The sequence below is a fragment of the Podarcis raffonei genome, chromosome 12, assembly GCF_027172205.1.
Source record: "Podarcis raffonei isolate rPodRaf1 chromosome 12, rPodRaf1.pri, whole genome shotgun sequence".
Lineage (NCBI taxonomy): Eukaryota > Metazoa > Chordata > Lepidosauria > Squamata > Lacertidae > Podarcis > Podarcis raffonei.
Window position 1 is genome coordinate 26,561,983 of NC_070613.1, and position 16,148 is coordinate 26,578,130.

Consider the following 16,148-nt stretch of genomic DNA (forward strand, 5'->3'; position numbering starts at 1 on the left):
TGCCGGAACTCACCAAGAACACCACCCACATTTTCTTAGAACGACAATGGTGCCCACTTGAGAGGTGCAGGAACTCACCTGAGAGGTGCCAGAACTGAGTTCTGGTGAGTTAAAAAAAAGCTGTGTGTTTGTTTGTGACTCTGGGATTTTGATTCCTTTGGGTGATAGATAGTGCTGATAACTGAGGATGACTGTATGAGCAGAATCCATTGGAAGCAAAGATGCAACAGATATCCAGAAAACATGTATCTCTCCACCATCACCACCTCCCACAAGGTTGCATACCTGTTTCTGGCCTATTCTAGCTAGAAAACTGTCTTTGTGCAAACTTCAAAGCTGCTGTTTCACACGACCACAGGGCTCCGCTGCTGCAGGTAAATGGCCGTTTCCACGAAACGTAGTTCTAGTCCTATCCTTCCTTTACACATTTCATTTACCTGCCCTGAGGTTTTAGGCTGCCCTATCCTGTATTGTTTAAAATATTTGTTTTATTTTAAACTATACCTGGTTTTAATCTGTATCCCTGAAAACCATTTTGAGACCTTTAGCGAAAAGTGATCTAAAGATCTAATACGTGAATAAAATAAATAAAAATGTAGTGAGAATGTGTGGTGAGGATTTTCAGATCCCTGAACACTCAGTCACCATGGTCAAGCTGGCTAAACTCACAACAAGAACAACAACAACACCTAGCAAATGCCTGAGAAAACATTTAAAAAACTAAATGCCTTTAGTTGGCACTGAATTATATAAGAGTCGGTCACCCTAAATTCCAGAGGCTGGGTGCCACAAATGAAAAGGCCCTGCTGCAACCTTACCTCATTATATTAATTTACTGTATTTTTGAAATGGTCACTTATTGGCTAGCTTCTAATTCAGCACTAATTCCTGGAATCCTTGCCGAGTTCTGATTTTTTTTACTCTGTGAAGTATTTTAACATCCGTCACAACCAGCACAGTCCCATTGTCCACCTCACACCGACCCCCAAACAAGAAGGGAGTCAGCAGCATCTTAATTCATCTTGTTTATACATCCTCCATCTCCCCTCAAAGACAGCCCTTGATAATTGTTTTGACACAATCCTTAGAGTAGATAGTAGAATAGAAGTATTACCTTGGCAGGCTGCAGGCCAAACTCTTGTTCAAATTCTTCTGGCTGAAAAGCTCCCCTTCTTAAACTCCACTTTTTCAATTCATCGTCTTGAATACAGAGCTAGGCACTTCATCTCAGTGTGTAGCAAGACTTGGTCTTTGTGCCTTTAAGTCACATAAGAGAGAGAAAAAGAAAGAAGGAAAGGTGTAGGCCTTAATGATATTGTTCCGTCATGCTAAGCACACACTGTAACAATTCTAGATGCTCATTTCCTTCAGACCTGAGTCAACATGACCAGATATATCAGCAAGTTCACACTTCATTCTAAATTACACAAAGGTTTTTCAAATCAGTCTAGATTTTGATTTTGCTTGTAATTTTCAAATTGTCCTATAACAAACTTTTAGGGTGATCTGTAACAAAGGACAAAGTCCCTGCTCTCCTCCAATCAATGTCAAGCACTTAAACAAAAAACTTACACCATTCATCAATCTTATTATGTGTCTGCTCCAACAGTAGCTGCAATGTAAGGAACTGATTTGGAGACAAAATCTTTTGTACAAAGCCATCCATGACTTTATGAGCAAGTTTTGAACCCACATCCAATCTCAGTACTGTATTTATTACACTTTAGTTCTACCTTTTGTTCAAGAAACTCAGGGCATCATACATGTACCTGCTTCATTTAATCCATACAACCCTGTAAACCTGGTTAGGGTGAGAAAAAGAGAAGGACCCAGTGAGGGTTGACTGAGTGGATTTGAAGCCACATATCCCTGATCTAAGATTCTATCCTGCATTGGCTCTCCTTGGACCAAACATCAGCTCTGTTAACCAAGTTTCTGTCCATTTTTAAAATATGGTATTCCTCTTGTTTAGCAGAAGTGTTAAGAATTAATTTAGTAACCTGAATTTGTAATTCCACAAAGCAAACAAAGTGTTCCCATTGTACTATGAACAGTATAGTTAGGACCATACCAGTATAGGATTGCCTTCCAGTATCTTGAAATTGTAGTGAGTTATAAGAAAAGTTTAAAAAGTTTATTTAACCCCCAACAATGATTAATTATTGTTGTGAACCATTTGTTTGCCCCATGTGTGCAAACAATGTCTGCTCTCTCCCCTGTTGTGAAAATGATATTTGCTGAGGTGGTCTAAACTAATGAGTGTTATTTTTAAAATATTCAGATATAAATCTGAAAAAGCGCTATTGTTTAAGGAAGAATTAGGTTGCTCAAAAAGCAGATTTAGAAACACATTCCATTTGCAGGCGTTCCAACACACATATGAGGCTCCTCAATAAATCATTACTTTTCCATTCATTTCAATGGCTACATACTAAAAGGAAGTAGATCATCATAAAGTTTTTTCACATATTAGAATGACTGAGGCAAACCCGCATGTGCAATGGAATTTGTGCAAATCTGATTGCATATGTATCTGATTGTGGGTGCAAATTAAAAGGGGGGGATTAACAGAGCAATCATATGAATATCTACTCAGTAGTAAGCCACATGGAGCTTATTCCCAGGTGTGCAGGACTACAGCCTAGCTCTTCCATTCTAAACACATCTACTAGAGAGTCAGTCCCACTGAATGTCATGAAACTTACTTTTGAGTAAACATGCATGAGATTGCCCTGTTGGAAGGAGAGCTGGCCCAAAAGAATATCAGCAATAATTACATACGATATATGTATGCTATATCTGAAAGAGATCCAGCAATCATTTAAATATATTCATTTTCTCAACATAGAATGTCCTGCACTGTGAATTTTCAAGTACCCAGGAGTTAGTGTATTACAGATTTTTTATTATTTAAAAAACCAGATAAACTAGATAGGTAATGATATGCTATTTCAAAAAGATGCCTTTCTTCCTCTATTCATTATAACTAGATGTTGGTAGTAACTTTTTTGAATGTGGGACAGCACTGCTGGGAGAAAGGAAGTGGCCTAAATATTTAGTCTGAGATCTGTCTGTAAGACAGAAAAAAATGTTCTAGCTATTGGCTGCAACAGAGTCAAAACAGAAGCTGGAAGACATTCTCTCCTAAAAGACTTGATTCCAGCTTGTTTCGTTTCAGTGTGAGACAGGCTGCAATCCTACATGCACATACCTGGGAGTAAGTGCCACTGAACTCACTAGGACTTTCGAGTGAGTAGACAACCCGAGAAACCTGTGGTGCACAAGCTACAAATTAATTTTCAAAGCAGGACGTAGAATCCTAGGTTCCTTTATCCAACTTATGTAGTAGCACATTTTACTGGAGTGTATGTTTCTGTTCAGATTTCACTTGGGAGTTGGTTTCTGTGAGCAAATGGAAAGAGTTTGAACTTAAGGGAAAGCTTATGGTGTGATGGGGAAGTAAATGAAAGTTGAAATGGAATTATGTGTAATTCCAAGGAGTGCCTTGGAAAACAGCCCAGTAAACATGTATAGGATTCCACTGTAAATGTATGAGGGTCAAAATTAAATGTGGCTTCCTGTTTGTGGAATGCTATCCCCAGGGAGGTTCATCTTCAGGCACCAGGCAAAAAACGGACCTCTTCAACCAGGCCTTTGGCTGATTAGTATTCTATGGCCTTTAAAATGCGTTTGTGGAAGGGAGCAGTTAATGTTTTAACTATTTATTTCATGCTTCTATCCTGTATTTTTATCCTGTGAACCACCCTGAGATATTTGGATGAGTGCAGTATATAGATCTAAAAATAAATAAATGACGAGTTAGGATACAAGTTAGAAAAGTTCCAGCTTTTGGAACCATTGGAACTACCTCCCAAGGAATCTTATTTGGATCTCTTTTTTCGGATGAAATTGGTCAGATGGTTACAGGTTTTCCATGAGGACTAGGAACTTCACCCCCCCGTTTCCTTTTTATGAAAATTGGTATTTTCAGGATGCTGCTCCAGTTGTTGGTCACATGTCCTCTTCTCCTGTGGCATAACCAGAGTTATGCTGCTATCTGGAGTCTTTGTTTAATCTCCCCAACTGTTACTGCCCAGCAGACTACACTCCTCAAACTATGTCTTCTGGCCAACTGGGTGGAGTTTTGCTACAATTCGATAACTTTTTTAGGGAGGAAGATGGTTCAACTGTTTCTCTCTACACCTTGATTCATACAATTCACTACCATATTCCAGAAGGGAAGGCTAGATCAGCAGGTGTGTTTTGGTTTATGAGGCAATACATTTGGGTGGAGCAGTGAAGTTGTCAAAAGTGGGAAGTGGGAGGTTAGAAAGTCCTAGGCAACAATAAGAGTGACCACCAAGTATGACCATTGTAAATATTGTTTAGATTATGTGTGTGAAAGACTAAGCTTACAAAGTGATATTACACATCTATGTACTGAGAGGTGGAAGGTGGGAAAGTGACAGAGATTCTTACTACTTGCTTCCATAGGAATCAGCATTAGTATGGAAACAACCTTGATTGTGTAAACACTTGTTCCCAGCCCAGCTTCTTTGCTACCAGTTATTCTGAGTTCATCTTTTGTCCTTGGCACATCCTCCCTCCCATCCCAAAAGTTTGAACTTGTCATGGAAACCTCAGAGGACCCAGCAGTCAGGAAGCTAGCTAATGCTATGTGTATACCGCTTCCCACAACAGCAGTGGAAACGCAAATGGGAGTGTGTAAACAGGCTTACAGCCACATTTACCCAGTGAAATCATCAGATGATCCCCACACATGTGCTGAAGCTAGCTTGCCCCGCCCCATGTGCAAAAGCCATGGCTTCATTCAACTTGTTTATACGTTCAGTCAGAATGTGAAGGGGCTCTACATGTGTACCCCTCCCCCACTGCCAAGGTGCCACCTGATTGGCCCAGGATTCCTCCTTATGTCGAAGAGCTCATTGGCTACAAAGCCCCTTCACAGGCTGGCTAAGCACAAGGGCAACAAAGGGGAATGGCTGCTGTACACATGGGCAATGGTGGCATGAATTGCCTGAATCTATCGTCTCTAACAAGAACAACAACAGGAAACTCCTGATTCCAGCTAAACACAACTAAGTCCAGTGCCACCTAGTGACTAAACATAATGACAATTTATCCTCCTTGTAGCATTACAGCTATCAGAGACCTGCTGCATTAGCCCGGTCCCAATTCTTGCACTTATTTGTGGGTGAGGGATGCATTTTTGAAACTAAAGCTAAAACTACCTCTAATTTCTGGATGACAGATCAAACACAGTGAGATCTCTGTCTCTCTTTCAGCTATGCATTCATTTCTTTTGCTGTTTCTGCCTAACCTCACACTTGGAAGTGATCAAACATGAGCAAGATACTATTCAGTGGGCACAGCACCACCTAACTCTAGTAAAAGGAATCCGAGTACCTTGAGTAGCTTGGGAAGTTATGCATTGATGCAGCACAGAGTTAAACTATGAGACTCATTCCTAGTCGAGGCAGTGATGGCCACCACCTTGCCTGGCTTTAAAAGAGTACTACTCTATTGGACAAATTCATGGAGGATAAGGCTTTCACTGGCTAGGAGGCATGGTAGCTATGCTCTGCATCCACAGTTAGAGGTGGTAATGCAGCATTACCAATGACCAGTTACTAATGCTTCGGAATATCAGCTTCTAGGAACCATAGGAGGGGAGAACGCTCTTGTGCTCAGGTTTTGCTGCCGATATCCCAGAGGTATGTATGGTCACTGGGAGAACAAGACTCGGGCAGATCTACTATGAAACTAATGAGCTTAAGGTTCAGGACCCTTAATCCCAGAGGGGCCCCAGAAGTGATTTTAGTCCTCATTGCTCAACGTTTAGTCCTCATTGCTTAACATTAATACACCCATTAATACAACATTAATACACCCACAATTTGTGTCAAACAATTCAAACTGGGGCGTTTTTTGTTTGTTTGTTTACTGTATTTCAACAATCCCAAAGTTAGAGAGTCAGTAGTGGTGATCTGTCATGGAACAACCCTACTGAAGAAGATAACAGTGGTTACCCAGACCTTGTTGCTGGTTGAGAAGTGGCCCGGTTACAGTTCAAGCTTCAAGGCCCCCAAAATGTAGATTCACTGCTGGCTGGAATAAATGGGCCACTGGAATAAAGGTTCTTCTCATGTTCACATGTTTATTTGAAAGCCAGCCACACTCAATTCCACCCAGGTAATGGGCCACAAAAGTTGGTCCTGGTTTTTTATTTTTGTTTTATTTTGGTTTGGTCTTCAAATCCTTTGAGATATTTGCCCAATTTTACCTCCCAGCCTGACATCAGTCCCTCCAGCAATGATGTGTTTTGTAAGTTCTTGGATGGATGGGTGGAGGGAGGGAGGGAGGGAACAGCTGTCATTTTAAATGTTAATTTCTGGGAAGAAACTGACTTAATGTTTGCTTCATTTTTTTAAAAAAATACATAATCGTTTCATGTCGACTTTACAAGTGTATTTAAGGGCGGGAGGCTGGGAAGCGAGCGCTGAGTAAGGCGCGCCAAGAGGCCGCCTCTATAGACTTCCCTGCGTCAGGTTACAATCATTTCAAGTGAAGAGTTTTTGGTGGTTGAGGGTTTTGCCGTTTTTGTTTTATTGAAAGCTGCTCAGCAAACGAACGTCTACCTCCAAGTTGCGATGCTCTAAAACTTTGCTCTAATTCACAAACATACGTCCTTGCCTTACGTCTTCTCCTGCCCCCTTTTTGCATTTTATTAAAATGCGAACCACCGAATTTTTAGGCGTAGAAAGGGGAAGAAAGCAATTGTCTGCTCCCTCCTATTCATTAGCTGCTCACACAGCATATGGGTCTATTCTTCTTTTTAAGGCAAAACCCACCAAGCCTGGCCTCCTCCCCCTCCCCCTCGTGTCCTGGAGAAGTTGGAGGAGGAGCGAGGCGGGAGGGAGGGCGGAGAGAGAGAAACCGTATCGGACGACCTCCGCCTCCTCCTGCGCTTGGAAGCGGGGAGTGATGTTGGGCGACGGTCCCTGACGCAGGGAAAACTTAGGCGTCGGTTTCAAGGCTCCTCCCTTCTGGTGAAAGGCAGACTGCGGGGCGCCTGGAAACCGGTTCGAGGGAGAGAGGGCTTGAGGGATTGCCACAAATGGTCAGGCGGCAGCGGTGGCGGAGAAAGAAGAAGAAAAGGCGGCGGTAGCAGCAGCAGCAGCAAGAGCTGGAGCTGGCGCGCTCTGCCTGGCAGGCGAGAGAGAGAGAGAGAGAGAGAGAGAGCAGAGCGCGCTGGCGGCGCGGCGGAGGGACGTGCTCGCGGGGTGGCCCTCGCCGTCCTCCTCTTCCTTGCAGCCTCCCCTGCAGGAGGCTCAAGTTTGACCTGGCAGGAGAGGAGGTGAAAGGCGGCGGCAGAAGCAGCAGCAGGAGGGACCTGGACAGGGAGGCGGCGGCGGCAGGAGCAGCAGCCAGAGGACCCGGCGAAGTATGGCAGAGAAGTGGACTCGGCAAGTTTGCAGCGGGGCCGAGGCGGAGAGGGGCAGCCGGGCCGGCGCTCTCTCCCCGCCGCCGCTGCTGCTGCTACTGCTGCTGTGCACGGAGGCGCCGATGCTTCCCGCTCTGGGGCAGCAGCAGCAGTACAACGGCGAGCGGGGCATCTCGGTACCGGACCACGGCTACTGCCAGCCCATCACCATCCCCCTGTGCACGGACATCGCGTACAACCAGACCATCATGCCCAACTTGCTGGGCCACACTAACCAGGAGGACGCGGGCCTGGAGGTGCACCAGTTCTACCCGCTCGTCAAGGTGCAGTGCTCGGCCGAGCTCAAGTTCTTCCTGTGCTCCATGTACGCGCCCGTGTGCACCGTGCTGGAGCAGGCGCTGCCGCCCTGCCGCTCCCTGTGCGAGCGGGCGCGCCAGGGCTGCGAGGCGCTCATGAACAAGTTCGGCTTCCAGTGGCCCGACACGCTGCGCTGCGAGAAGTTCCCCGTGCACGGCGCCGAAGAGCTCTGCGTGGGCCAAAACACCTCCGAGCGCGGCACGCCCACGCCCTCGCTGGGACCCGAGTTCTGGACCAGCAACCCGCAGCTGCGGCCCGGCGGCGGCGGCGTGGCAGGAGGTGGGGGCGGAGGGAGCCACCTGGCGGAGCGGGCGGGCAGGTTCACCTGCCCCCGGGTGCTCAAGGTGCCCTCCTACCTCAACTACCGCTTCCTGGGCGAGAAGGATTGCGGGGCGCCCTGCGAGTCTGGGCGCCCCTACGGGCTCATGTACTTCGGGCAGGAGGAGCTGCGCTTCTCCCGCACCTGGATTGGCATCTGGTCGGTGCTGTGCTGCGCCTCCACCCTCTTCACCGTGCTGACCTACCTGGTGGACATGAAGCGCTTCAGCTACCCGGAGAGACCCATCATCTTCCTCTCGGGCTGCTACACGGCGGTGGCGGTGGCCTACATTGCAGGGTTCCTGCTGGAGGAGAAGGTGGTGTGCAACGAGCGCTTCTCCGACGATGGCTCGCGGACGGTGGCACAGGGCACGAAGCGCGAAGGGTGCACCATCCTCTTCATGATGCTCTACTTCTTTGGCATGGCCAGCTCCATCTGGTGGGTGATCCTCTCCCTCACCTGGTTCCTGGCGGCTGGCATGAAGTGGGGCCATGAAGCCATCGAGGCCAACTCCCAGTACTTCCACCTGGCTGCTTGGGCTGTGCCCGCTATCAAAACCATCACCATCTTGGCTCTGGGGCAGGTGGATGGGGATGTGCTGAGTGGCGTCTGCTTTGTGGGCATCAACAATGTGGATGCCCTGCGGGGCTTTGTGCTGGCTCCTTTGTTTGTTTACTTGTTCATTGGCACTTCTTTCCTCCTGGCTGGATTTGTCTCCCTTTTCAGAATTCGGACCATCATGAAACACGACGGTACCAAGACAGAGAAGCTGGAAAAGCTGATGGTTAGGATAGGGATCTTCAGCGTCCTGTACACAGTGCCTGCTACCATAGTCATTGCCTGCTATTTTTACGAGCAAGCATTTAGGGAACAGTGGGAAAGGAGTTGGTTTGCTCAAAGCTGCAAGAGCTATGCCATCCCTTGCCCCAGTAACCACCACCATCCGCCCATGAGTCCTGACTTCACCGTCTTTATGATCAAGTATCTCATGACTTTAATTGTAGGCATCACTTCTGGCTTTTGGATCTGGTCTGGGAAAACACTCAATTCCTGGAGGAAGTTCTATAGCAGACTCACCAACAGTAAGCAAGGGGAAACTACAGTGTGAAGCTCCCACACCAACCAGAGACACCTGGCAAAGGAACTTCCTCTCTGCTCACAGTCCGAGCCAGAAAGTAAAGGAGAGAAAGTGGTCACATAGGTGCTGTCCAAAGTCTCATGACTTTTCTCTCCAGCCCACAGGGGACTGGATGTAAAGAGGCTGGTGCTGGTGGAGAAACAGACCTTATTCCCCTTGCCTCTTGTCTTCTACTGGACTAAATTTTACTGTAAAGTTGGGAATGTGGATCTGAGGTTGTAAATAGCCTCTGTAAGATTTTGTAAGTATATTTGTATTTAAATTGCAAAGTTCTCACTTTTGTAATTATTTAGAACTTTTTTAACCAGTTTGCAGCCTTTCTCCCCCCTCTCTTTCTCTCTCTGAAGGAGAAAGAAAATCAATGTTCTTCTTTATTTTATTTGCAAAGCTGATATCATAGGAACCAAAATGAGCCCAATAGCTTTCCTTTTCTCACCTCCCACCCCACACGTCATGGTAATAGTTGTGTGTCAAGCTGCTTAGGTCTAGGATTAAGGATAACTGACTCATAATTTGACATATGTTATAAATTGCCCCACTGATACCAGTAGAATTAATGGTTTCAGGAAAATTGTCTGGGTAGGCTGCATGGCTGACTTGATCTGCGCTGCAAGACAAATACAGACAGGGAGTGGAAAAGCCTTAACTCCCATCTCTGCTCAGCATGACCTGAAGGAATAAAGGAGCAAGCAGTTTTACCTGTTCCACCCCACCTGGGGAGGAGTATGGGAAAGGGAACTGCATGTTATTATTACCCAACTGTATTGCCTAGCCCTTGCCTAAGAAAACTTTCTCTCCACCACCAAACTCTTGGTGAGAAAGTTTCCTAAGCTCTGCCTAAAGGTGTGACCTGTTTTTAAGAAGGATGAAATTGAAAGGTTGGGAGTGATATTTTTCTCACCAGCTGCTCCTTTACACACATCTGACCATTTTAAAGAACTGCTAACTTTTCTCTTAACTTTGTTAATATATGGAATGGGCAGCCTGCTTTTTAAGCCTGCAAGAGGCAGCTTCTACTTTCTATGGAAATACGGCCATTGGTTGTAATTGTTAATCTGTAGCGAGGATGAGGTGGTGCATTTTGATTGTGATTTTGACACTCCATTTCTTAATAGCCTGCTCTTTTGATAGATTTTTTTTGTTCTGTTTAATGAGTTTGCTGGGAGAGAGCCATCAGGAAAAGCGCTATTGAGTTGATTTTTACAAACCTACTCAGTATGACCAAGAAGAAGGGGGGGGGGACATAAACCCAGTAAAAGATCTCTGCAGCTTGGATTATTCAGATTTTCACAGCATTTATAACACTGACATTTCATTTCTACATATCTTCATAACTGGTGGGTTTTAATTCCTTCTTGTTAGTAGGTGAATGAAAGGCATGGTGATTTATGCCGCCAAGAAAAATAGATTTCAGTTGAATGATAGGGTGTGAGACCCCAAAGAATCTACAAGCCTGATGTTTCAATATAGTAATTTATATGTAAAGCTAAAAGAGCCTGTGTATGATTGGTCTGTGTTCTCTCTGAACTGTTATGGCTCATATTTCCTTAACAGGCTTATACAAGATGTGTCAATTTTAACTGGCAAACACCTTTTAATATTTAATCCTTTGTATAGCAGCAGACTTGCTGCTCTTCCGATTGTACTGTTTCAAACTTCTTTTTATATAAGCACCTGTCATAAATATTATCCATGACTTAACCTTACCCTAAAATGCATAGCTATGTGAATTTGGTATGCATTTCTTTCTGTTCACTATTGCAAGATCAACTATATTTATAGAGGAATAGAAGTTTATATATAAATATATATAAAATACATATTTTTAATTTCTTTGAAATAAATTGAGGTTTTGTACAAAATTGTCTTGTCCTTTTAACATTCTTCATCGAAATTTAAAATGCGCATCCTGTACTGTTTTAAAACTAAAGCTGTACGTGTTCCCCCCCCATCAAGCAAAACAGGCTACATTGTATACCTCGTTTCCTTTAATTTAAACTAGTCTTTAAATGTACATAAAGCAGAAAGAACTACCTTTCCAACTCTAAAATTCTATAATTCTATAATGTGATCTGTGTACAGTTAATGAGGAGTAGAGCTGATGGTGTAAAACTTGTTTCTTCTGTCACAGAAGATAAAAAGCTTATAAGTGTTTATTTCTTTAAAATACCAATTTGGTGCTCTTTTGTGGCATGCTTGCTCCTTTAACACCAATATATGAAAAATTTCACACTGCTCAAATTGCTTTTAGAATTTATGTTCACAGAATATCAACTTTAGGCAATGCATTTAGAATGCTTAAGTTGGCTACAACAGTAACATGGTTAAGGGTGAAGTGCCTATTTCTGTTCTTTGTAGGGGAGAAAATATCCTCTTTCACAGTGGTTCATCAGTGATCAAAATACAGTATTTTGATCAAAATAAATATTTTAGTCTCCTAATGAAATAGCATTTTAAATAGCATTTACTGACTTTAGGAAATGTTATATATAACCAATAATACTAAAAGAAAACCAAGTAAATGGCAAAGTATGTGATAACACAATGGTACAGAAACTTATAGAATATAGATCAGGATGGCACACAAACTTTAAAAACAGAATATATATAATTTTGCAGTAGTTTAAGAGAATAAAAATGAAAACAGTTAAAAAATACCTTAAACATTTCAGCTCAAATTATGTAAGCAACCACACTTAATTTCATTTGGCATGTAGTTCTGTTCTAATCAGATCAATTTTATAGTTCTGAATACATTAGGTATTTTTAATTGAACAGTCATATTGAGTCTAAATGCATATATGATGCATGGAATGAGAGAAGGCCGGGTCCATTTACTCTAAAAGGAATGACTATTGAGGTGTCTGGACCTTAAACTTCATTATCATTGAGTGACTTTCCAGTTAATGGTATTTGCTCAGTTTTTATTTTCTTTTGCACATTTGTGTACATGCTTTTCATGCACATCATGCCCCTCTCATGGCCTTGTTGAAGACGAAGACACAAGGCTGTCTTTCTACAACAATCCTAGGACTGAAAACAACCCGTATCTGCTGCCTTTAACACAACAGTAGCATAACCTGATTTTTTATGTAATCAATGTACTTCATACTAAGTAGAGCTCAGTTGAGGCTCTGCTTTTGTTGCCCCTCTACTGACAGCCACATTACAGCAGCCCAGGAATGGTGGGGTTGGCCACTGAGCCATAACATAACTGCTCCATTTCTTCTTCCTGCTTGCAGCACTGTACATAAGCTACTTCACTGTTTTGTCTTACGCTACACAGATTTGAATTTGTCACTATCCCAACAGTTTCAAACTTTCCAGTTACCATTTCATTTTCAAGTGAAACACACGCTGAAACATTTCCATACCAGTTTATCCCTGACCCTTCCCATGCCAACGGTTATGCATTTTGATATTTGAATATGCTTACAAAAAGAGCTGATATTTTCAATTAAAAGGAAGGCCACAATCCATCTAGTGCAGCATCCACTTATTTCACTTAACATTCACCCACTTCACCAACCTGATGCTCTCCAGATGTTTTGGACTGCAACTCACATCAGCCCTAGTCAGCCCTTGCACTGATGGAAACTGTAGTCCAAAACATCTCAAGTGCACTAGGTTGGTGGGGTCTGTCCTGTGCCTTGCTGCTGCCAATAATAAAATAGTGGCATAAGCACATGAGATGAGCTTACTGAATCAGGCCAATGATCCATCTAGTCCAGTTCTCCCAGTGGCTGGCCAAATGCGTATGGGAAGCCTGCAAGTTGGACACGAATGCAACAGCACTCTGCCCACCTGCAATTCCCAGTAACTGGTATTCAGAGTCATAATGCCTCTTGACAGTGAAGGTGGAACATAGCTATCTGATAGGCATGATTCTATTTTCTCAGAAAACTTCATTATCTTCAAGGAAATGTTCAAAACAAGCATGCCAATTCCAAGGCAATAATGCTATAGACTTTCATTCCTGCATTGAAGTGGGGGTTTCTTCTGAGTAAAGCTGCACAAGCCAAGTTTCACACAAAAAACAACACTACAGTGGTACCTCGGGTTACATATGCTTCAGGTTACATACGCTTCAGGTTACAGACTCCGCTAATCCAGAAATATTACCTCGGGTTAAGTACTTTGCTTCAGGATGAGAACAGAAATCGTGCAGCGGCGCAGCGGCAGCAGGAAGCCCCATTAGCTAAAGTGGTGCTTCAGGTTAAAAACAGTTTCAGGTTAAGAACAGACCTGCAGAACGATTTAAGTTCTTAACCTGAGGTACCACTGTATTTTCAATGCAAACCTAAGCATGCTTACTCTGAAAGAAGTCTTGTTGAACTCAATTCCGTTCATAGGGCAATATGGACAGATTAAGCCCCTATGCACATCTAGAGACTGGAGCAACATTAAGGGCAGGAAAGAATCAGATCCTGTTGGCCCAAGTGCCATGTGAGGATAGAGCAGAAGGCCTGCATTCTTACCATAAGTACAAGTGACATTAAAAAATATGGTGAAATAACAGGCTTTAATCCTATATCCACTTGAGAGTAAACTCCATTGTCCCCGACGCGACTTGCTTCTATGCAGACATGACAGGACTAAGCTGCTAATTACTCTAGCACCACATCACAATTCCTAACTCTACTTTCTCCACTGGACCACTAAAGGCACCACAACTGATGAGAAACAGCCATTGATTGCACTAAGGAGCACTATCTGACAGGGGTGCCCGCTTGAACAAAATATTGGGAGGGCCCAGATAAAAGCCCCACCCTACATAACTGATCATGTGATATGGCACATGCACACCATTTGAATGGCAATGCCCATCAACTTTGGGAGGCCCCAGCCCCCTCAAATATTTTATGGGGGGAGCTGAAGGGACCTCAGCTCCTAGGAGTTGGCTCCTGTGCTACTGTATCTGAACATGCTAAGTAGCAACTTAGCATGCTTGGTTTGCCTTATAAATTAAGGGACAATTCAAATATGATGGTCACTACATGGAGGCTGAAGGCACACTTATCCATGTAGCCACACCACTTTGCAGGTGCAATATTTAAAAAGTTCTGGTCCATGTACTGATCAAAACCTGTGTAATTATATTATGCATAGCCACAGTGGAATCCTCCATGCAAAGGTATGCAGGCTCAATGCTTTTTAATATTATGGCCAGGTTGTACAGTAGTAATACATAGGTAACTAATCCCTTCTACCTGGTTGCTGTTGAAATTAAATCAAGTATTCCAAGAAGCATGGATAAGTCGATACATTAGTGCTTTGGATTGCTGCTTTTTTGCACTTTCCCTGTAATGCTGGAAGAGAAATTTAGACTGAGATGTACAAGCTTCAGATATACAAATCTGTACATTTGCATGGGGGATATCCCAAAAGCTGAAGCACAAAGCTTCTGTATGCAACTTCATGGTTGTCCTTACTGTGTTATAAGAGAATGGCGATAGCCTTGTTCGCACGTCACGACAAACCACAGTTAATGGTCATGATAAAACATAGTAAATAGTTTACCGTGAATGGTGCATTTTTCATTGTCTCCTCCCTGCTAGCATGCAAAGGAATCAAACCACAATCCCTGGCTTAGCATTACATAAAACACCAAGATTTTGGCTTTGTTTCACTGCCAAAAAACATTGTCTTGTTTGTCAGGAATGAAATAAACCACAATCCCTGGTTCAGATGCAACATTAAGCCAGGGATTGCCATAGCAGGGTCCAAGAGCCATCCCACCATCTTCCCAAAGCTGGGAACGTGCTGCCTGGGCTTTGGGAAGGAGGCTGGAGGACTCCAGGACCTTGTCAGAGGTCAGAGTCTTGTGACTCCTTCCACTATTTTTCTTACTGGGCTTTGAGAAGGCGACCACTCGGCTCTGCACCCAATATATGCACACTGCTTGGACAGCCCAAAATCCACCTCTGGATTCTACTACTGTGTACTAGGAGGAGGAGTGAACAGATCAGAAGGTGTGGTCATGGTAAAGTATTAACCATGGTTTACTGTGACACGCAGGTAAGGCAATGGAATGCACAGTGACCTGTAGCTCTTTGTTTTTATTTAAACTCCAGCATCTACAAGGGCCTAGCTGAGCTTCCTTGCACTGTAGGAGAGTGTCACTGTTTTTTTAAAATGAAGGCTACATTTAATAAAATGCATCCAGTGTGCGAAGTACGTGGGACTTCAAGATTCTCATAGTTCATTTCAGGACAGAATGTCTTCTACCTGATGGCCTTACTTTCACAGTCTTAGAAACATGTAACCTGGCGAGTTCAAATGCTCACTCAGCCATGAAGTTGAATGGGTGACTTAGTGCCAGCCACTAACTCTCAGCCCAACCTGACTCACAGGGTTGTTGTGAAGGTAAAATATGGCAGGGAGAAAGTACGCCACTTTGACACCCCTGGAGGAAAAAATGGTAATCAATCTGACTTGTTACCCCTTATAAAAGGTTATTGTACATTCAGCTCACCTGATTGAAGTACTGGCTGACTATGCAATGATCTGTGTGAGGAAAAAGCAAAATGTCTTTCACACCTCACAGAGAATAAGATTTCATTCCAGTGTTCAGAGTACAGAAAATGTGATAATGTTAATTATGGCACATGATTTTAAAAACCGATAGGGTGCAGTTTGAGACAAAATAATACCAGTGCTTCTAGGATTGCCATTGTCCATTAAAATTAATTAATTAATTTACTGCTACCAGTTGACATTTTCACTGTGCTCTCTGCTGTAACCCCTAAATCTCTTTCCTGATTAGTTGCTGCCAGTTCAGATCCCATCTATCTATATATGAAGCTTGAAATCTTTTTTTCGTGCTTTGCTTTACACTTATTTACACAGAACCTCATTTGCCTTAATTA

The 16,148-nt window shown here is 43.5% G+C and overlaps 1 protein-coding gene and 1 long non-coding RNA gene across 2 annotated transcripts in view; one reads left to right on the forward strand and one right to left on the reverse strand.

Annotated features, from left to right (window-relative positions):
- The window catches only part of LOC128424269 (uncharacterized), a 127,964-nt gene that overhangs the window by 33,993 nt on the left and 77,823 nt on the right, over positions 1 to 16,148 (reverse strand). Inside the window, exon 7 of the long non-coding RNA XR_008332972.1 lies at positions 1,115 to 1,257. This is a non-coding gene — a long non-coding RNA (uncharacterized LOC128424269). The remainder of the gene's footprint in view (positions 1 to 1,114; positions 1,258 to 16,148) is intronic.
- Positions 7,253 to 11,141, forward strand: FZD1 (frizzled class receptor 1). The gene has a single exon (XM_053410261.1). It carries the CDS (start codon positions 7,468 to 7,470, stop codon positions 9,247 to 9,249), a length of 1,782 nt encoding a protein of 593 aa, XP_053266236.1. The 5' UTR covers positions 7,253 to 7,467; the 3' UTR covers positions 9,250 to 11,141.

Coding starts and splice junctions, on each gene's coding strand:
- FZD1 (XM_053410261.1), top strand. CDS start 7,468: ATGGCAGAGAAGTGGACTCGGCAAGTTTGCAGCGGGGCCGAGGCGGAG.